The following is a 23053-nucleotide window of genomic DNA, read 5'->3' as shown; positions in this document are numbered from 1 at the left end:
ACTAAAACACCCATCTACTCACTTACGTACTACACACACATTCTTTATCTTGCACTGTTTAATGTGTTATTTTAATATCTTGCAACTGAGAGCACGTCCTGTATTATATTGCATTATAATTGCTATCTAATATTACCCCTACAGTTGAATGAAATTATTTTTTAATCATTATTTATTTATTGGTAAAAAGTTTTCAACCTTCAATCAGTGTTCAAATTAATAAATGATTCTTTTTTTTTAAACATATTAACACATTGTAAAAACGATTGGTTCGCTGACATTGTTACGCCACCAGATGGCGACAAGTGACTGTTAAAATATTTGTCATTGAATCATTCATTCAGGAGATTTGTTCAAAAATGCTGATTTATCCAGTAATAAAACAAGTGAAGTATTTGAGTGAGTCACTGATTAATTAATTCAGACCAAGTTTTTTTGTTTTTTTATTTAATTAAACCTTTTAAATAGACTGCAGCAATTGACATTTTGTCAGAACCTCTAATAAATTGTTATTTTGTTTAGTTGTTTGTAGAGAATCGTGATCTCTTTTTTATATTCTCAATTTATCCAGAATCGTGTAGCTACAAAGCTCATGTGTGTGTATCATGTTGTTCTATTTAAAGTCATATGTAGAAAGTAAGGCCCGAAAATGACTGAAGCCCAGGGGCCTCCACCGCTCTAAGTCCTGCCCTGACTCTGATGTCGAAGGCCTATAATTAGTGTTTAAAATGGGGAATCATTTTCATCAAGACATCAGTAGGAGTATCAGTAATGGCCTTTATTCATAAAAAGATGCCATTAAACAAGAATTTAAAATATCCTGTCTTTATTTTGTTTCTACAACATTACAAAATATATATTAAAAACGTAAGTGTTTTTAATTGCGATTTATTCGCGATTAATCAGAAAAAATGTGTGATTGATCTAGTTTTTTTTTTTAATCAATTGACACTTTTTTAAAAATTATTATTATCATTATTTTACTCTAATAGTAAAACAATGTAAGCAATTACAATTAACAAAATGTAAATAACCCGGCTGTTGGGTTAAATGGTTTCCACATTCAGCAATGAACGGTCCAGTGACAGTCAACACAAAGAAGCTTCTGCAGCCGGATTACGAAAAGTAAGTCATATCGTCTTATAACATTAAGTATTGTGTAATTACTGAGACGTTGAATATATTCTAAAACTGAATTTTATATTTTTAAAAATCGAAGTTCCCTTTAGTCCGTTTTAATCATCTCCGGAAAGTGAAATCGATTGGAAATGAATCCTAGCTATCCCAGTTAGCTCGCTAGCTGAAGTAATTCAAACATTATATTAGCAAACCCGTTTATAGATGTACTAACGTTACTACGGTGATAAACTTAGTAAAGTTAGGTCTAGTCTGAAATCACTATCTAGCATTACGACTGTTTTACGGTATTCGTGATAGTCTGACAGAGACTTTATTTGAGGGGACAGCCATTTGTAGTGGTGTCCGAAACCATAGTGGACGTTATTGAGTGCACTTATTCAATCCTACATTGCACCGCAATAACGAGTGTACAGCCGATGTAAGTTACGCTCAACGGCTGTCCGAATTCACTCACTCGTTTTCCTTCACTGACACTCCTTCAAGTGAACAGTATTAGTGGACTAACGTAGGGAATAGTGAATGAGGGTTTAAGGGGCGATTTCGGATTCAGACCCTTTTCGTACAGGTGTTTCTACAGTTTGTTAACCCCTTCAGACCTGAATTATGTTACCAGTTTCCGAAAAATACTGAAAGTACATTTACTTGAGGCGTCTATAAATGAGACCAAATACAAATATTACAAATTTCAATACTCTTTAATTGCACATTTTTTTGTCCATTTCAATGGACGTCAGGTCAAAACAGGAGTACTTGAAAAAAAGTTACCAACATGAAATAAAATTATAAACAACAATTGTTGATAACATATTACCTTTTTTAACTTTAATTTAACATTTCAACTTTAATTTTGAGTTTTTGTTTGACAGATTTCACATTTATTGTAACAAACTAAATAAACTTAGGAATCAAGTCATGTTAGAGTAATTTCCTGTGTGCATCTTTGAAACAATTTCTCTGTGACACAAAGCAGTAGTGCACCTTGCACTTATCACAGAACATGTGTGTTTTCCCAGAACAACCTTCCAATTTGCATCTTGTTGCTTCTTTTTTTGCATCATAATTTGGCAGGTGGTCAACCATATCTTTTTGGACTTCAAGAACTGGCCGCCATTCCCTTGCCCCTCTCTTTTGTCCAGCTTCATCATGTGGAGATTGAGAGGTACTGGCTTCGTTAGAATTGCTTGGCCTCCCTCGTTTTTTTTTTTAACCCTGTGGCTTCCCAGAACGCACAAGCACTTTGGCCACATTCATTTTGAATTCAAGGAGATCCATGAATTTCTGTGGCTGAGTTCCTTTGTATTCAATGTCCCTGCAATACTCAAGCCAGATATTCACTAGAGCAACATCAAAAGCATGAGTAATCATGCGCAGTGGCCATTTGCGGGACTTGATATCAATCCTGTAAAGGCTGATTAGCTGATCAAGCTTGTCCACCCCTCCCATGCCCCTGTTGTATTTCTTCACAACCTCTGGACGCTTGACCTTCTCAAACTTCCTCTCTTTCTTATCCCACCTCTCAACTTCATCTTCATCTCCAACACCAACAAAGTTGGAGGCCAGTACAACAGAGCGGTTATCAAACCACTTCACTAGAACAACTTTTTCATCCCTACCTCTAACTTCATCATGGTTTCCCCGTGTTTTCTTAGACATTTCCTTGTCTTTCTTCAGTGGCGGATTTGCAAAGCGGCAAAGCCTTGCTGTTCCAGCAGCATGGATTTTCTTTTCTGCAGGAACTTCAAGGGCATTGTAGGTGGTGAAATAGTTGTCAAAAAAGAGCTTGTGGTTGGGAGCCTGGATTCTCTGGCACAGGTGGAAGACAACAGAAGCTCCAAGCCCTAGAAGCTTTTTACTTTGCTCAGAAAGCTTTGTTGTGGCACCTTGATAGATGAGGAAATCACAAGCAAGCCCACTTTTGCCACAGAGGAAATACATCTTCACTCCCCATGGTGTAGGTTTCCCTTTGATATACTGGAGCACAGAGAGTTTTCCTCTGAAAGGCACAATCTGCTCATCAATACAGAGATCTTCCTCCAGTTGTAGCTGCAGACAGCGTTTCCTTATGGACTCATAGATTGGTCTGACCTTGAAGAAAACATCAGTGTCTCCAGGAGGCCTGATGTGACGTCATGATTGACAGCTTCTCTCAACGAAATATTGTAGCGTCTGGACCAATCAGACACACACAAATTAATCATTATATTTAATGAAGAATCCAACAAAATCACTCTTCCAGCAAAGTTCTATGAAACTTCCCCCACAAATGAAGCCTACACACTGGCAGAACTCGGTGTCCTGTTACAGTACACAGTAAGACTGAAGCTTTACGACCCAAAAGAATGTGCAGGGAATTGTGACACTCTCTTAATTCTTGCTGAGAAGAAGAAATGAACCCTTTTAATCCTATATATTCTATATATATAACCATGTGATAAATGTATTAATATCTAATTTTCAATCTCATAATTTTCCTTTTATGTGGTTTGGCCTGTATTCATTCTCTCTTCTAAACTATTTTGGTTTGAGACATGACTTGCATACTATGGTTAACCAAAATCATATGTGTAGCATGTTTAGTCTTTATAAACTCCAATCTTCGTCCCCCATTTGTTAATTTACATTACATTTTGCTAACTTTATGACGCGTTAGTATTATAAGAATCTTGTAGATTCTTTTATAAACACCCAATGAAATTAAACATTCAAATGCCCTGCTAGAAGACAATGAGTCGTAAAACTCCCTCCAAAGGGGCAGCTTCGCATAGGCTCACGCACCTCCAGAGGGTGTGACGTCTTCACGCTTTAAAATCACTGATCATCAAGATCAGCTCCCTCTTGCTCCTTTTGCTCTTGTCTCTTGTCCACTTAGCCTCTTGCGCTCTTAGCCTCTGGATCTCTTACTCTCTCGGACCTTCTTGAGAAGTAACGTGAAGATGATGCTGAACTAGAAGTCCCTCAAGGACTCCCAAGCTTGCGCCAGGCTGCGGCCTTGTCTTTCCATTCACCAAAGATCCTCTGACTACCACTGGTTCTCTCTCATCAAGACCACATCAGCAAAGATCAACTGGAGCCTCAACAAATTGCATCAGGACAGTTTAATGCAATTGGACAAGACATGCAAGTATCAAACTTAGTCTCATTATTTGATACATTAAGTATCCTTACCCCTTTTAAAGAAGGGCGTGTTAGAACTAAACTGATGGTTTGCTCAGGCTGTTGATCTGCTGAACATCAAACAATGCTATAACTTCTTGCTTTCCTGTATTCTGCTTCAGCTTTCCCTTGGTGAACTGTATGCATGTACAGGTATGTATGTGTATGTTAGAGTAGTTTAAATGTTTAGTCTAGTTAAGTTAATAAAGTCTTTTTTATATCACACGTAAAGTTGTCCGTGTCTCAAGCTCATATCTGGAGTCACTAATCATAGATCTTGACTACTTGCTCTTAGTAGTACTTAGTAAGAAAGACATTTCCCATGCCCCGGAAATGTAAATTTCTATAAAAAAAATTATTAACCAATATTGAGTGTTCACGGGATTAACCGAGTAATTGGTTGTAATGTTAATGTAGCTACATCAAGTTAACCCGATTAACTGATCCAAATATTCATAATCAATTATAACAAGTTATGATTGTTAATTAATATTTAATAGAGCTAGTTTGCTACAACAGTCACCGAGGCACCAACAGACTTTTTTGGGAGATTTTCGGGAGGAGATTGGAGCTTCAACTTTAATTTTAACTCTAATTTCATAACTGTTTATTATTTCACACAGTAAACTTTGTACTAACTGTTTCTGCGAGAGTGAGGGTGGGCTCCACTTCCCGCTCACTACTGCGCAGAAGCAGGTCCCAAATGTCAGCGCCATATTAGGACTTTGGCGGCTTCACTTTTCACCAATGGAAGAAAGTGAAGGGGCGTCGTCCATCTTTTTTTACAGTCTATGGTTTTGCCCATTTGTCAGCAAGCTCCCTGCCATGCTTGCTTAGCCTGTCACTTTGGTTTTGACATGCTCTGCCCCAAAAATTACTTCTTGCAGCTATATGTATTAATACTTTTTGTTTGTCAACATAAATGACGTTATCAGGATGGAGAATCCTCTCAATAGTCTCTTTTGAACTTGTGACACGTGTAGTGAGGAGGAACTCTCTGTTTCTCATATCGGTATTCTGACAAATTGCAATCCTGAATACCTTTCTTTTTACCGTGCTAAAGGCCTGTTCACACCTAGCATGATAACTATAATGATAAAGATTTCTTTTTTTAAAAATCATTCTAAATCTAAAAAGAAGAGCAGAGTCCCCACCACAACTATAACGCACAGAGAAACAATATCTTGGAATAACTTTCAGATTTGTTTCCAGCTAATGAACAATAAAAACATTGACAGCCAATCAGAATCCATTCCACTTGACAGAGCTCCAGCATTTAAAGTGGCAGACGACAAAACTGCAGTAAATCCTTAGAGTGAACAGTGTTATCGGTCATTGGTGTGGACGCTAATAGAGTTACAATTATAGTTATTGTTCTTGGTGTGAATGGGCTTTAAAAGTACTGGGTCTGCATTTACTTTTTGGCATTTTACAGTGCCTTTCAACTCTCTCTGTTCATGAGCATCTAAAATGAATCAATGACACAAATTAAAGTCAAGTCAAAATGTATTTCTATAGCACATTTAAAAGCAACAGAGCTGCACACTGTGCTGTACAATAAAACATTGAGCATTTAAAAGCATAAAAAGAAACCATGCAGCGTACAAAATATAAACGCATTGAACAAAATACAATAAAAAACAAAACAAATTAAACAATACAAAATGGCGTTAAAATATTAATCTTTTTCTTAAGTTTGGAGGTCTGTAGCTATTGACTGCAGAAAGTTGTCGACTTCTGTGCGCCTCAGCATGCACTGACCACGCTCTGTGATTTTACGTGGCCTACCACTTCGAGGCTGAGTTGCTGTTGTTCCCAATTGCTTCCACTTTGTTATAATACCACTAACAGTTGACCGTGGAATATTTAATAGTGAGGAAATTTCATGAATAGTTGGCAACCTATCACGGTACCACACTTGAATTCACTGAGCTCCTGAGAGCGACACATTCTTTCACAAATGTTTGTAGAAGATGACTTGTCTTGACCTTTAAAACAAAGCAAATGTGTGTGTGATGACTTGATGACTTCGTTCCAGTCTTGCAGTCTCTCGTGTTCTTGCTCAGACGTGGACAGACTCTGAGTTCCTGTCAGGATGGAGTTGGACTTCAGGCTTCGGGTCGAGTCTCGAGCTCAGAGCTCTCAGCAAGTATGTCATTTCCTATCCAATACAAAGATTATATGAATAAGTCAACTCATGAATGATTTTTTAGAGCTGATTTAGAACAGAATTTAATTCTGTTTGCATCACTGATTCTGTTATTCTCCTGTTTATTACCGTGAAGCCGCTTTGAAACAATCTGTATTGTATAAAGCGCTATATAAATGAAGGTGACTTGACTATAGCAAGAACATTACAATGAACACAAATTTGAAAATCTCACTACAAATAATCCAGAATTGAAGACAAAAGGTAATAATCCTGCTCTCTGTTACACTTCCTCACACCTGAAACTGATCGAGTGAATCTCCTGAACTTCTCCAATCTACTGTAGATCATTACTAATCCATTTATGTTGTAACATCTGCTCTAACGTTGGGCGTTTAGTTGGATCCCGGGCTAGACACTGGCTAATCAGATCCCTGCATTCTGTACAAATTTGAATAAGGAGAGAGCTGGTTAGTCATGACCATGTGACCTGGCATCTATGAAAACAGCATCTAAAACATGATTAATACACTGCAAAATGTGACTTATCTTTACTTTAAAAGTGAAGTATGTCGTTTCTGCGACACTAGTGGCAGCGAGAGGAATAAATGACAAAATAAAGCATATTTTCAAAAAACCTTGCAAAGGCCCCTTCCGTGCATCGCGTCTTCCCCGACTTAAACATCACAAACGCAGCTCTGACTGGTTCATGTTTCAGGTCCAACATATTAGGAATACTTTTAGCTGTGTTGCATTTGTCTTTACGAAAATGTGTCTTTCTGAACGGGTGCATGATGATGCTGTATGGTATTGAAGCGTGCTTTGTAGCGCGTAGCATCACAATGCTCTGTTCACTTTGACGTGTTCATGACCTGTTTAATCTTTGAAGGTATAAATGCAGTGAATTTTGGCTTTCACTTCTGTAACTAAAGCCGCATTTCTTTTCCCATGGCTCCGCCTGCTACAGTAGCGACGCCCCAAACTACTATACGTTGAGCTATATATAAAAAATCTTACATACTTCACCTTTAACTGTTTCTGTACAACGCCTTTGCTTTATGTGTGTGTTTATCAATGTATCAATATTATTCACTCACTTTTGGATAAGGTGGGGTTCAGAAATGTAACTTTGGCTTGTGTGATTTTTCTTCTATTGCGAAAAGGAGAACATCCGTTCATCATCTTGTACAACAACACTCCTAGAGACCAGACATTTGCTGGGACGGCGTGGAATCGAGGTTCTGTCAAGACTTCAGGTGGGCAGTAATCCGGTGCTCCTGTAAGCAACACATTTGCACTTTGTTGAGCTTTTTTTTTTAAACATCAAATAATTAGTAAGTCACTACATTCAGGTTTCCACACTCCCAGAATGCTCACCAATGTAAATGTTGCTCTCGTAGCCATCTCTACTAAACAGCTGACCGCAGCCAAAGTCTATCAGCTTGAGCTGTACCGGGTCTCTCTTCAACAGGAAATTCTGCGCATGGATGTCATTGTGGAAAACCCCATGATGGATGCAGTGTTGCACTGCCAGCACAGCCTGTCGCATGATGAACCGTGCTGTTGGTTCATGCATTTGATGATTACGAGTGATGAAGTCCAGCAAGATATCGTAGGGTTCAGGATACTCCATAACCAGAGTGAATTCTTTAGGATGTTCAAACCACTCGTATAGTTGTATGACGAAGGGGCTTATGGGTTCTCGCCTCATCATCATCAGCAGCGCCACTTCTGTAACGAGAGGTTCGGGATGCCCAGGCTAGAGAAAAGTAGCAGACGGAAGGTTAGCAGGGTAAAAATCTGAAGAAAACGCATCATTTTTAAATGTACTTTTCTTTGATCTTTTTAGATAAGTAATCTTGTCCAATAGTAATCTGCACTTAAACAACTTAAATATACATATTCAGCTTTTGGCCAACTTACAATATTAAGATAACGATTGTTGTCAATCTTCCGAATCCGCTTGATGGCAACCTGCAAAAAAAAAAAACCCAGTTTCAATAACAGTATTCAAGCACTAAGTATTAAACCATGTGTGAATTGTTTTAAATATGTTTTGATGCATGCAAGAGCAAAATGTTTGTACAATTCGGTAAGATTGACCTTTTTGCCATCAAATTTGCGTGTTCCCTGGTACACCCTGCCAAATCCTCCAGATCCAATCATCTTTATAACGCAATAGAGAGACTCAAAGGACTCTGAAAAACAAACAGAAAAATATTAGTTTGCTAGATAATAATATTATAATGGGGGAAATATTCTGAAAACAAGCCTTATTTTTAGTGGAAAACAAGATAATACTGTTTAGAATAATGCTGGAGAATAATGAGTGGCGATGTACCATTATTTGTCTTGACGCCGGAGTGATCAGGAGCAGGAGATGATGGATCAGGATCAGGCTCTGGCTCCAGATCTGCTGGAGGAACAAAAGGCTCCACAACGTTCACAGCACTACAGTGGCAACAGCAGCAGAAAACACACTTCACAGCCTTCCAGAGCCTGTAGAGGAAACAACCCGTTCCGTTCTTCCTAGATTCTGTAGCTTTGTCTGAAATCAAGAAAAAACAATTGAAAACACAACTATTAGAAACATGATCTCTGACGTCAAATTAAGCAATAATGACATCATTTACATTTCACTGTTAAATTCTTATCTGTAATGTAACAGATCCAAAGTAATGAAATATTCCCACGCTACCCGCCTGACTTCTGCTTAATGCCTGCATACATTTCCCAAAATCTTATTTCACAATATTAATAGTCATTTCATTTCGCAATTATCACGATATAGTTATTTTTCTTATTTATCTGATCTTTTATTGGTATTGGTTTATTTACAGTGCAATTTCATAAAACACAATTCAAGAGCAATAGAAATATAATTCGCTTATTGAGAACGTTTTGCTAACATTTCCATTAAATTGTGAAAATGTTATTTCAAAAAATGTTTTTTCAACTGGTTAAAAATATTTTTTTCTTGGTTAAAGGAACTCTATTTTATAATTTGCATTATGGGAAAATTACTTTTGAATGTTCTGAAAATGTTAGACGAATGTCCAATTAAAATATTAATAATTCTTTTTTTTTAATTCAGATCAATTTTGCTGAGCAACAGTAAATGTGACCAGACATTAACATGTTAAAAACTGAAATATTTGCATGAAAAAGCCAAATGTCTCTGTAGACTTGACTCTGCCCAGCCTTATTTCAGCCTCACCTGTTGAGCTCTTGTTCACAGGAGAAGCCTCCATGGCACCCTGAGCAGTTCGGCCATTTGAAGTCTCTGTTGGCTCGACAGGAACTTGCCCGGGCAGCGGAGGGCACAGCAACCCTTCCAGGCTGTGGGACCTGGACAAACAGCAGTCGCTGCAACTGTCCTGTTGGTTTGGGCTCTCCGATCCATCGCCACTCCTCCTCCATTCCACGCTGTACGAGCCTCTGCTGCTCAGACTCAACGACTCTCTACAGAACCAGCGCTCCACATTGACCTCAGAGAGGGACAAAGCTGATGATGACATGATGCCCGGAGAACAATCAGTGGAAGCAGTTCTCCAGGATCTGGAGCGGCCTGAGGCTGGAAAATTTCACACATCAAAAACTGTTTCTTTTTTATATATAAGCTATTAATATGAATAATCAATGTCAGTGGTCACACCAAATTGTTACTTTAGTTGGTTCAACTTATTTCAATGACAAATCAGCCATTGAAAATAGAACTAGAAGCTGAGCCATAACTTCTTTATTAAAGCCTATTCTGACCTCTGCGAGAGTGTTTAGATGAAGTGAACGGACGTCCATCATCCGGGCTCTTCTGGCTGCCGCTCTTCCTCGTCCTCCTCCTGTCAGCCTGACCTGTGGACACAGAAACAGACTCAGAAGACAGAGGTGTTAAATATCCAGGAAGATCCTGGCTCTGTGTCTGGGTCGGGTCTGGCAGCGGATCCTGATCACGGTCATCAGAACCGGGTCTCCAAACCTCCTGACCAGCCGTCTGAGAGAAAGCAGCTCTCCTGGATCTGGAGCGGCCTGAGGCTGGAATATTTCACACATCACATACTGTAGTTAGTAATGTTTAATAATAATAATCAATGTCAGTGGTCAATTACAAATTGTTGCTTCAGTTACTCAAATTCAAAAGTTTATTTCACATTAAATGTTAATTAAAATACATGTGATTAGACTGAGGGATCAAATGGGTTCTTCACATTAATGTAGTCAGTCATTGTACAAAATCACACCATAAACCATAAATGAAAAACTAAAGCACTCACCTCCTCTTTCACCCATCATGTGAGCCATCGACATCCTCCTCCAAACTGCAATAAACACAACACAAAATACAATACAATAATAAAATGCAACTCTCCTTCACAAAATAATAAATAAAACAAAACAAAAAATGTAATAAAACTCCTTCTAAAGTAAGAAAAGAACTATAAAATTATCCTCAGAAATGATAAGATCTCTTTCAAAAATATAAATCTATAAAGGATATATCCTCCGATGTCCAGAATAAAGTCTCCTCTCAGAAATCAGCTTCAAAGTCACAAGATTCGCTCAGAAAATATTCTGCAAAAGTCTGTGATTTCGCCTCGTCTCTCTCAACCAACAGACAGCGATCGGTTCAAGTGTAAATATGCATTCAGAATTCATAACACGCGTCGCTATAGCAACTGAAATTCGAATCACTCATATACGCATGCACGCGCACAGGAGCACACATCGAATCTGAACACATTTATTGAATAGTTACAAATTCAACTTGGGCGTTTTCTTTAATACATATGGGATTTATTCTTTCTGAACAGTTTTATTATTAAATTCTTTGTAAAAATGCGCGCAAAAAGGCACAAGGGAGAATATATCGGACATCATCTTATTATAAACTCTTAAATGATCAGCCTCTGGATTCTGCTGTTGGATGATGTCATGCTTGTTTAAGCTGTGATAGTGTAGTATTTTTTTTTATTTTCTGTAAATTGTTAATTTGTGTGCATAGTCTTGATGTTTTTCAAAGGTCACTTAAACACCCATCTACTCACTTACGTACACACACATTCTTTATCTTGCACTGTTTAATGTGTTATTTTGATATCTTGCAACTGAGAGCACGTCCTGTATTATATTGCATTATAATTGCTATCTAATATTACCCCTACAGTTGAATGAAATTATTTTTTAATCATTATTTATTTATTGGGAAAAAGTTTTCAACCTTCAATCAGTGTTCAAATAAATAAATGATTCTTTTTTTTTTTTTTACATTAACACACTGTAAAAACGATTGGATCCCTGACATTGTTACGCTACCAGATGGCGACAAGTGACTTAAAATATTTGTCATTGAATCATTCATTCAGGAGATTTGTTCAAAAATGCTGATTTATCCAGTAATAAAACAAGTGAAGTATTTGAGTGAGTCACTGATTAATTAATTAAGACCAAGTTTTTTTATTTTTATTTTTTTATTTAATTAAACCTTTTAAATAGACTGCATTTTGTCAGAACCTCTAATAAATTGTTATTTTGTTTAGTTGTTTGTAGAGAATCGTGATCTCTTTTTTATATTCTCAATTTATCCAGAATCGTGTAGCTACATAGCTCGTGTGTGTATCATGTTGTTCTATTTAAAGTCATATGTAGAAAGTAGGGCCCGAAAATGACTGAAGCCCAGGGGCCTCCACCGCTCTAAGTCCTGCCCTGACTCTGATGTCGAAGGCCTATAATTAGTGTTTAAAATGGGGAATCATTTTCATCAAGACATCAGTAGGAGTATCAGTATGGCCTTTATTCATAAAAAGATGCCATTAAACTAGAATTTAAAATATCCTGTCTTTATTTTGTTTCTACAACATTACAAAATATATATTAAAAACGTAAGTGTTTTTAATTGCGATTTATTCGCGATTAATCAGAAAAAATGTGTGATTGATCTAGTTTTTTTTTTTTTTTATCAATTGACACTTTTTTAAAATTATTATTATCATTATTTTACTCTAATAGTAAAACAATGTAAGCAATTACAAAAATGTAAATTACCCGGCTGTTGGGTTAAATGGTTTCCACATTCAGCAATGAACGGTCCAGTGACAAGTCAACACAAAGAAGCTTCTGCAGCCGGATTACGAAAAGTAAGTCATATCGTCTTATAACATTAAGTATTGTGTAATTACTGAGACGTTGAATATATTCTAAAACTAAAAAGTTCTCTTTAGTCCGTTTTAATCATCTCCGCAAAGTGAAATCGATTGGAAATTAATCCTAGCTATCCCAGTTAGCTCGCTAGCATAAAGTAATTCAAACATTATATTAGCAAACCCGTTTATAGATGTACTAACGTTACTACGGTGATAAACTTAGTAAAGTTAGGCCTAGCCTGAAATCACTATCTAGCATTACGACTGTTTTACGGTATTCGTGATAGTCTGACAGAGACTTTATTTGAAGGGACAGCCATTTGTAGTGGTGTCCGAAACCTAGTGCACGTTATTGAGTGCACTTATTCAATCCTACATTGCACCGCAATAACGAGTGTACAGCCGATGTAAGTTACGCTCAACGGCTGTCCGAATTCACTCACTCGTTTTCCTTCACTGACACTCCTTCAAGTGAACAGTATTAGTGGACTAACGTAGGGAATAGTGAATGAGGGTTTAAGGGGCGATTTCGGATTCAGCCCCTTTTCGTACAGGTGTTTCTACAGTTTGTTAACCCCTTCAGACCTGAATTATGTTACCAGTTTCCGAAAAATACTGAAAGTACATTTACGTGAGGCGTCTATAAATGAGACCAAATACAAATATTACAAATTTCAATACTCTTTAATTGCACATTTTTTTGTCCATTTCAATGGACGTCAGGTCAAAACAGGAGTACTTGAAAAAAAGTTACAAACATGAAATAAAATTATAAACAACAATTGTTGATAACATATTACCTTTTTTTTACTTAAATTTAACATTTCAACTTTAATTTTGAGTTTTTGTTTGACAGATTTCACATTTATTGTAACAAACTAAATAAACTTAGGAATCAAGTCATGTTAGAGTAATTTCCTGTGTGCATCTTTGAAACAATTTCTCTGTGACACAAAGCAGTAGTGCACCTTGCACTTATCACAGAACATGTGTGTTTTCCCAGAACAACCTTCCAATTTGCATCTTGTTGCTTCTTTTTTTGCATCATAATTTGGCAGGTGGTCAACCATATCTTTTTGGACTTCAAGAACTGGCCGCCATTCCCTTGCCCCTCTCTTTTGTCCAGCTTCATCATGTGGAGATTGAGAGGTACTGGCTTCGTTAGAATTGCTTGGCCTCCCTCGTTTTTTTTTTAACCCTGTGGCTTCCCAGAACGCACAAGCACTTTGGCCACATTCATTTTGAATTCAAGGAGATCCATGAATTTCTGTGGCTGAGTTCCTTTGTATTCAATGTCCCTGCGATACTCAAGCCAGCTATTCACTAGAGCAACATCAAAACCATGAGTAATCATGCGCAGTGGCAATTTGCGGGACTTGATATCAATCCTGTAAAGGCTGATTAGCTGATCAAGCTTGTCCACCCCTCCCATGCCCCTGTTGTATTTCTTCACAACCTCTGGACGCTTGACCTTCTCAAACTTCCTCTCTTTCTTATCCCACCTCTCAACTTCATCTTCATCTCCAACACCAACAAAGTTGGAGGCCAGTACAACAGAGCGGTTATCAAACCACTTCACTAGAACAACTTTTTAATCCCTACTTCTAACTTCATCATGGTTTCCTCGTGTTTTCTTAGACATTTCCTTGTCTGTCTTCAGTGGCGGATTTCCAAAGCGGCAAAGCCTTGCTGTTCCAGCAGCATGGATTTTCTTTTCTGCAGGAACTTCAAGGGCATTGTAGGTGGTGAAATAGTTGTCAAAAAAGAGCTTGTGGTTGGGAGCCTGGATTCTCTGGCACAGGTGGAAGACAACAGAAGCTCCAAGCCCTAGAAGCTTTTTACTTTGCTCAGAAAGCTTTGTTGTGGCACCTTGATAGATGAGGAAATCATAAGCAAGCCCACTTTTGCCACAGAGGAAATACATCTTCACTCCCCATGGTGTAGGTTTCCCTTTGATATACTGGAGCACAGAGAGTTTTCCTCTGAAAGGCACAATCTGCTCATCAATACAGAGATCTTCCTCCAGTTGTAGCTGCAGACAGCGTTTCCTTATGGACTCATAGATTGGTCTGACCTTGAAGAAAACATCAGTGTCTCCAGGAGGCCTGATGTGACGTCATGATTGAAAGCTTCTCTCAACGAAATAGTGTAGCATCTGGACCAATCAGACACACACAAATTAATCATTATATTTAATGAAGAATCCAACAAAATCACTCTTCCAACAAAGTTATATGAAACTTCCCCCACAAATGAAGCCTACACACTGGCAGAACTCGGTGTCCTGTTACAGTACACAGTAAGACTGAAGTTTTATGACCCAAAAGAATGTGCAGGGAATTGTGACACTCTCTTAATTCTTGCTGAGAAGAATAAATGAACCCTTTTAATCCTATATATTCTATATATATAACCATGTGATAAATGTATTAATATCTAATTTTCAATCATAATTTTCCTTTTATGTGGTTTGGCCTATGTATTCATTCTCTCTTCTAAACTATTTTGGTTTGAGACATGACTTGCATACTATGGTTAACCAAAATCATATGTGTTGTATGTTTAGTCTTTATAAACTCCAATCTTCGTCCCCCATTTGTTAATTTACATTACATTTTATGACACATTAGTATTATAAGAATCTTGTAGATTCTTTTCGTAAACACCCAATGAAATTAAACATTCAAATGCCTTGCTAGAAGACAATGAGTCGTAAAACTCCCTCCAAAGGGGCAGCTTCGCATAGGCTCACGCACCTCCAGAGGGTGTGACGTCTTCACGCTTTAAAATCACTGATCATCAAGATCAGCTCCCTCTTGCTCCTTTTGCTCTTGTCTCTTGTCCACTTAGCCTCTTGCGCTCTTACACTCAAAAAAATGATATGTTGGCTTTACTTAACTTTTTTTTGTAAACAGGTTCCACCGGTTCCACATAACTATGTTTCGTTAAACAAACATAATATGTTCATGTAACTTCAACATCATGGAATTTGGTCATTTTAAGCGACCCAATTAAACTCTGAGCTAATGAGTTAATTAAGTGAATAACTGAGTGATGATTGAGCATTATTGAAGACACCTGATGTTAACAAGCAGAATCTCTGAAGGAGAAAACCGGAATGTTTAAGTCACCATTATGGAGATAAGTATTCGTTTTAGTTGGGCTCTTGACCATTAACTTATTAACTTTAGATTTTGTTTGGTTGCTGTACATGAATTATAACAGCCGGATGAACAATAAACAAAGGTCATCTGATGGTGTTGGTTGTGTTTTAACATAATCATTATTTCATAATCATTTGACCTGAGTCACTGAACTTATATTAAACCGAATTTCGAAAGTTTACCTTATGGATAATAACAGCACTGTCATTGTAGAGCATACTATTTTTTTGACTTTTCAATGAAATTCAAATGATCAAATCAATAAATAAAAAATAAACTTCCTAAAAAATATTTTCAGTAGACACACACAGACATCAAGAATCAGCCTGTAAATCTCACCAATGGTGACAATTATAAAGCATGTTGCAGTGCATTCTGGGTGCCACCAATCAAAACTCATTCATGGCTCCCATCATGCATTGCTGCATTAATAAATAATGAGCTTATGATCTGTTTGTCACCATTGCTGAGATTCATATGCTGATTCTTGATGTCTGTGTGTGCCTATTCTAAATATTTTTTTTAGGAAGTTTCTTTTTTATTTCTTGATTTGGTCATTTGAATTTCATTGAAAAATCTAAAAATAGTATGCTCTACAATGACAGTGCTGTTATTATCCATAAGGTAAACTTAACTCAGAAATTCGGTTTAATATAAGTTCAGTGACTCAGGTCAAATGATTGTGAAATAATTATTATGTTAAAACACAACCAATACCATCAGATGACCTTTGTTTGTTGTTCATCCGGCTGTTATAACTCATGTATAGCAACCAAACAAAATCTAAAGTTAATAAATTAATGGTCAAGAGCCCAACTAAAACGAATACTTATCTCCATAATGGTGACTTAAACATTCCCGTTTTCTCCTTCAGAGATTCTGCTTGTTAACATCAGGTGTCTTCAATAATGCTCAATCATCACTCAGTTATTCACTTAATTAACTCATTAGCTCAGAGTTTAATTGGGTCGCTTAAAATGACCAAATTCCATGATGTTGAAGTTACATGAACATATTATGTTTGTTTAACGAAACATAGTTATGTGGAACCGGTGGAACCTGTTTACAAAAAAAAGTTAAGTAAAGCCAACATATCATTTTTTTGAGTGTAGCCTCTGGATCTCTTACTCTCTCGGACCTTCTTGAGAAGTAACGTGAAGATGATGCTGAACTAGAAGTCCCTCAAGGACTCCCAAGCTTGCGCCAGGCTGCGGCCTTGTCTTTCCATTCACCAAAGATCCTCTGACTACCACTGGTTCTCTCTCATCAAGACAACATCAGCAAAGATCAACTGGAGCCTCAACAAATTGCATCAGGACAGTTTAATGCAATTGGACGAGACATGCAAGTATCAAACTTAGTCTCATTATTTGATACATTAAGTATCCTTACCCCTTTTAAAGAAGGGCGTGTTAGAACTAAACTGATGGTTTGCTCAGGCTGTTGATCTGCTGAACATCAAACAATGCTATAACTTTTGCTTTCCTGTATTCTGCTTCAGCTTTCCCTTGGTGAACTGTATGCATGTACAGGTATGTATGTGTATGTTAGAGTAGTTTAAATGTTTAGTCTAGTTAAGTTAATAAAGTCTTTTTTATATCACACGTAAAGTTGTCCGTGTCTCAAGCTCATATCTGGAGTCACTAATCATAGATCTTGACTACTTGCTCTTAGTAGTACTTAGTAAGAAAGACATTTCCCATGCCCCGGAAATGTAAATTTCTATAAAACAAATTATTAACCAATATTGAGTGTTCACGGGATTAACCGAGTAATTGGTTGTAATGTTAATGTAGCTACATCAAGTTAACCCGATTAACTGATCCAAATATTCATAATCAATTATAACAAGTTATGATTGTTAATTAATATTTAATAGAGCTAGTTTGCTACAACAGTCACCGAGGCACCAACAGACTTTTTTGGGAGATTTTCGGGAGGAGATTGGAGCTTCAACTTTAATTTTAACTCTAATTTCATAACTGTTTATTATTTCACACAGTAAACTTTGTACTAACTGTTTCTGCGAGAGTGAGGGTGGGCTCCACTTCCCGCTCACTACTGCGCAGAAGCAGGTCCCAAATGTCAGCGCCATATTAGGACTTTGGCGGCTTCACTTTTCACCAATGGAAGAAAGTGAAGGGGCGTCGTCCATCTTTTTTTACAGTCTATGGTTTTGCCCATTTGTCAGCAAGCTCCCTGCCATGCTTGCTTAGCCTGTCACTTTGGTTTTGACATGCTCTGCCCCAAAAATTACTTCTTGCAGCTATATGTATTAATACTTTTTGTTTGTCAACATAAATGACGTTATCAGGATGGAGAATCCTCTCAATAGTCTCTTTTGAACTTGTGACACGTGTAGTGAGGAGGAACTCTCTGTTTCTCATATCGGTATTCTGACAAATTGCAATCCTGAATACCTTTCTTTTTACCGTGCTAAAGGCCCGTTCACACCTAGCATGATAACTATAATGATAAAGATTTCTTTTTTAAAAAATCATTCTAAATCTAAAAAGAAGAGCAGAGTCCCCACCACAACTATAACGCACAGAGAAACAATATCTTGGAATAACTTTCAGATTTGTTTCCTGCTAATGAACAATAAAAACATTGACAGCCAATCAGAATCCATTCCACTTGACAGAGCTCCAGCATTTAAAGTGGCAGACGACAAAACTGCAGTAAATCCTTAGAGTGAACTAGGGATGGCCCGATACCATTTTTTTTCAAACCGATACGAGTACGAGTATTTACATTTGTGTACTTGCCGATACCGAGTACCGATACCGATATTTCTACCGCAAAAGTAATAGGCTCCCAGAAAAGAAGACGACTATTTTAGAACACAGGTTAGAAGACTGTTTTTATTTTCTTCTCTGCTTGTTTTAACAAGTCTAAAAAATAAATAAAAATTAGTAAAATAATAAATGTATTAACACACAAACCACTGTTAATTTAACATAAAAGCAAGCAGGCTACTGCGTGCATGGTCTGGCATGACTGAATGCGCGCAAAGTGCACTCCCTTAATAAATCCTAAAAGCTGACAGTTCATCGCGATCTCACACATCTCTGTTATTATCAATGAAGCTGACTGCACAATCAATCTTTCATAATATCCACACTTTGTTTGTTATAATTCGAGGATTTGCCAGCATACAGAATTCAGCACTGAACAAAAAAGTCCGATTTGAGCGGTGAGGGGAGTCTATCTTAAATGCTTCTGATTGGCCATTGCGTTCCAGAAATCAACACATATGTCTGTGATTGGCTACATCGCTCAACGCTGTAACCATGTTATGAATAGAAACTCTGGCCTGTAAATCGTTTCTATTTTGTTGTAGTTGTTCTTGTTGCTTTTCTGCAAGAGATGAATAAAAATCTTTTAGTTTTTATGTTTTATTCATAGATATTTCTAGTTTGCGGGAGTCCCGCGAATCGTTTTATTCTCCCGTAACCCGCACACACAGAGTGAGTGCATTACCGCCCGCGTGCGCGCTCGGCCATCAGATCTATGATGCGTCTTCAGATGTTTAATTAGATTGCTGGTGTTAAACGATGTACTTTCTTTCCCTCCTCTCGACACCTTAGCTGAACATAACTCACAGTCTGCATTGCTGTTGTCATCACCCCTTATCTTGAAATGAGCCCAAACCGCCGACATTATACTTTCCTATGCCTCAGTTCACCTCAACAAAGCACTCGCGGCGGCCAGTTTCGTTTTGCAAAATGTACGTGGTATCGGTGCGTGGTATCGGCGAATTTTTATGAGTACGAGTACGAGTATATTAGGACAGTATCGACCCGATCCCCGATGCCAGTATCGGTATCGGGCCATCCCTAGAGTGAACAGTGTTATCGGTCATTGGTGTGGACGCTAATAGAGTTACAATTATAGTTATTGTTCTTGGTGTGAATGGGCTTTAAAAGTACTGGGTCTGCATTTACTTTTTGGCATTTTACAGTGCCTTTCAACTCTCTCTGTTCATGAGCATCTAAAAAGAATCAATGACACAAATTAAAGTCAAGTCAAAATGTATTTCTATAGCACATTTAAAAGCAACAGAGCTGCACACTGTGCTGTACAATAAAACATTGAGCATTTAAAAGCATAAAAAGAAACCATGCAGCGTACAAAATATAAACGCATTGAACAAAATACAATAAAAAACAAAACAAATTAAACAATACAAAATGGCGTTAAAATATTAATCTTTTTCTTAAGTTTGGAGGTCTGTAGCTATTTACTGCAGAAAGTTGTCGACTTCTGTGCGCCTCAGCATGCACTGACCACGCTCTGTGATTTTACGTGGCCTACCACTTCGAGGCTAAGTTGCTGTTGTTCCCAATTGCTTCCACTTTGTTATAATACCACTAACAGTTGACCGTGGAATATTTAATAGTGAGGAAATTTCATGAATAGTTGGCAACCTATCACGGTACCACACTTGAATTCACTGAGCTCCTGAGAGCGACACATTCTTTCACAAATGTTTGTAGAAGATGACTTGTCTTGACCTTTAAAACAAAGCAAATGTGTGTGTGATGACTTGATGACTTCGTTCCAGTCTTGCAGTCTCTCGTGTTCTTGCTCAGACGTGGACAGACTCTGAGTTCCTGTCAGGATGGAGTTGGACTTCAGGCTTCGGGTCGAGTCTCGAGCTCAGAGCTCTCAGCAAGTATGTCATTTCCTATCCAATACAAAGATTATATGAATAAGTCAACTCATGAATGATTTTTTAGAGCTGATTTAGAACAGAATTTAATTCTGTTTGCATCACTGATTCTGTTATTCTCCTGTTTATTACCGTGAAGCCGCTTTGAAACAATCTGTATTGTATAAAGCGCTATATAAATGAAGGTGACTTGACTATAGCAAGAACATTACAATGAACACAAATTTGAAAATCTCACTACAACTAATCCAGAATTGAAGACAAAAGGTAATAATCCTGCTCTCTGTTACACTTCCTCACACCTGAAACTGATCGAGTGAATCTCCTGAACTTCTCCAATCTACTGTAGATCATTACTAATCCATTTATGTTGTAACATCTGCTCTAATGTTGGGCGTTTAGTTGGATCCCGGGCTAGACACTGGCTAATCAGATCCCTGCATTCTGTACAAATTTGAATAAGGAGAGAGCTGGTTAGTCATGACCATGTGACCTGGCATCTATGAAAACAGCATCTAAAACATGATTAATACACTGCAAAATGTGACTTATCTTTACTTTAAAAGTGAAGTATGTCGTTACTGCGACACTAGTGGCAGCGAGAGGAATAAATGACAAAATAAAGCATATTTTCAAAAAACCTTGCAAAGGCCCCTTCCGTGCATCGCGTCTTCCCCGACTTAAACATCACAAACGCAGCTCTTACTGGTTCATGTTTCAGGTCCAACATATTAGGAATACTTTTAGCTGTGTTGCATTTGTCTTTACGAAAATGTGTCTTTCTGAACGGGTGCATGATGATGCTGTATGGTATTGAAGCGTGCTTTGTAGCGCGTAGCATCACAATGCTCTGTTCACTTTGACGTGTTCATGACCTGTTTAATCTTTAAAGGTATAAATGCAGTGAATTTTGGCTTTCACTTCTGTAACTAAAGCCGCATTTCTTTTCCCATGGCTCCGCCTGCTACAGTAGCGACGCCCCAAACTCTACTATACGTTGAGCTATATATAAAAAATCTTACATACTTCACCTTTAACTGTTTCTGTACAACGCCTTTGCTTTATGTGTGTGTTTATCAATGTATCAATATTATTCACTCACTTTTGGATAAGGTGGGGTTCAGAAATGTAACTTTGGCTTGTGTGATTTTTCTTCTATTGCGAAAAGGAGAACATCCGTTCATCATCTTGTACAACAACACTCCTAGAGACCAGACATTTGCTGGGACGGCGTGGAATCGAGGTTCTGTCAAGACTTCAGGTGGGCAGTAATCCGGTGCTCCTGTAAGCAACACATTTGCATATTGTTGAGCTTTTTTTTTTAAACATCAAATAATTAGTAAGTCACTACATTCAGGTTTCCACACTCCCAGAATGCTCACCAATGTAAATGTTGCTCTCGTAGCCATCTCTACTAAACAGCTGACCGCAGCCAAAGTCTATCAGCTTGAGCTGTACCGGGTCTCTCTTCAACAGGAAATTCTGCGCATGGATGTCATTGTGGAAAACCCCATGATGGATGCAGTGTTGCACTGCCAGCACAGCCTGCCGCATGATGAACCGTGCTGTTGGTTCATGCATTTGATGATTACGAGTGATGAAGTCCAGCAAGATATCGTAGGGTTCAGGATACTCCATAACCAGAGTGAATTCTTTAGGATGTTCAAACCACTCGTATAGTTGTATGACGAAGGGGCTTATGGGTTCTCGCCTCATCATCATCAGCAGCGCCACTTCTGTAACGAGAGGTTCGGGATGCCCAGGCTAGAGAAAAGTAGCAGACGGAAGGTTAGCAGGGTAAAAATCTGAAGAAAACGCATCATTTTTAAATGTACTTTTCTTTGATCTTTTTAGATAAGTAATCTTATCCAATAGTAATCTGCACTTAAACAACTCAAATATATATATTCAGCTTTTGGCCAACTTACAATATTAAGATAACGATTGTTGTCAATCTTGCGAATCCGCTTGATGGCAACCTGCAAAAAAACAACCCAGTTTCAATAACAGTTTTCAAGCACTAAGTATTAAACCATCTGTGAATTGTTTTAAATATGTTTTGATGCATGCAAGAGCAAAATGTTTGTACAATTCGGTAAGATTGACCTTTTTGCCATCAAATTTGCGTGTTCCCTGGTACACCCTGCCAAATCCTCCAGATCCAATCATCTTTATAACGCTATAGAGAGACTGAAAGGACTCTGAAAAACAAACAGAAAAATATTAGTTTGCTAGATAATAATATTATAATGGGGGAAATATTCTGAAAACAAGCCTTATTTTTAGTGGAAAACAAGATAATACTGTTTAGAATTATGCTGGAGAATAATGAGTGGCGATGTACCATTATTTGTCTTGACGCCGGAGTGATCAGGAGCAGGAGATGATGGATCAGGATCAGGCTCTGGCTCCAGATCTGCTGGAGGAACAAAAGGCTCCACAACGTTCACAGCACTACAGTGGCAACAGCAGCAGAAAACACACTTCACAGCCTTCCAGAGCCTGTAGAGGAAACAACCCGTTCCGTTCTTCCTAGATTCTGTAGCTTTGTCTGAAATCAAGAAAAAACAATTGAAAACACAACTATTAGAAACATGATCTCTGACGTCAAATTAAGCAATAATGACATCATTTA

At 37.8% G+C, this 23053-nt stretch overlaps 2 protein-coding genes across 2 annotated transcripts; both read right to left on the bottom strand.

Annotated features, from left to right (window-relative positions):
• Positions 1-6133: 6133 nt before the first annotated feature.
• On the bottom strand, positions 6134-10762 carry LOC130073621 (serine/threonine-protein kinase pim-2-like). Its single transcript, XM_056239139.1, has 9 exons — positions 10710-10762; positions 10202-10458; positions 9660-9773; positions 8784-8978; positions 8546-8640; positions 8366-8416; positions 7820-8201; positions 7540-7719; positions 6134-6454 (listed from the first exon to the last, which is right to left on the bottom strand). The coding sequence occupies exons 1-9, from the start codon at positions 10745-10747 to the stop codon at positions 6402-6404; spliced, it is 1365 nt and encodes a 454-aa protein (XP_056095114.1). The 5' UTR covers positions 10748-10762; the 3' UTR covers positions 6134-6401.
• A 9359-nt stretch (positions 10763-20121) lies between these two features.
• Positions 20122-22604, bottom strand: LOC130073618 (serine/threonine-protein kinase pim-3-like). Its single transcript, XM_056239136.1, has 5 exons — positions 22525-22604; positions 22347-22397; positions 21801-22182; positions 21521-21700; positions 20122-20433 (listed from the first exon to the last, which is right to left on the bottom strand). Exons 1-5 carry the CDS (start codon positions 22585-22587, stop codon positions 20381-20383), a joined length of 729 nt encoding a protein of 242 aa, XP_056095111.1. The 5' UTR covers positions 22588-22604; the 3' UTR covers positions 20122-20380.
• Between the last annotated feature and the right edge of the window lie 449 nt (positions 22605-23053).

This window comes from Rhinichthys klamathensis, unplaced genomic scaffold (assembly GCF_029890125.1).
Source record: "Rhinichthys klamathensis goyatoka isolate OS25496 unplaced genomic scaffold, OSU_Roscu_1.1 h1tg000554l_1, whole genome shotgun sequence".
Taxonomy (NCBI): domain Eukaryota; kingdom Metazoa; phylum Chordata; class Actinopteri; order Cypriniformes; family Leuciscidae; genus Rhinichthys; species Rhinichthys klamathensis.
The sequence above is the reverse complement of the archived record's forward strand: the minus strand, read 5'-3'. Positions and strand labels throughout refer to the sequence as shown.

What these genes read in the sequence shown, in the direction of transcription:
- LOC130073618 (XM_056239136.1), bottom strand. Translation starts at nt 22,587, where the DNA reads ATGATTGGATCTGGAGGATTTGGCAGGGTGTACCAGGGAACACGCAAA. An exon ending in CGAGAGCAACATTTACATTG is followed by an intron (nt 21,701 to 21,800) that starts GTGAGCATTCTG and finishes TGTTGCTTACAG; the next exon opens with GAGCACCGGATTACTGCCCA. An exon ending in GAACCCCACCTTATCCAAAA is followed by an intron (nt 20,434 to 21,520) that starts GTGAGTGAATAA and finishes TGTATTGGATAG; the next exon opens with GAAATGACATACTTGCTGAG.
- LOC130073621 (XM_056239139.1), bottom strand. Translation starts at nt 10,747, where the DNA reads ATGTCGATGGCTCACATGATGGGTGAAAGAGGAGGTGA. An exon ending in CGAGAGCAACATTTACATTG is followed by an intron (nt 7,720 to 7,819) that starts GTGAGCATTCTG and finishes TGTTGCTTACAG; the next exon opens with GAGCACCGGATTACTGCCCA. An exon ending in GAACCCCACCTTATCCAAAA is followed by an intron (nt 6,455 to 7,539) that starts GTGAGTGAATAA and finishes TGTATTGGATAG; the next exon opens with GAAATGACATACTTGCTGAG.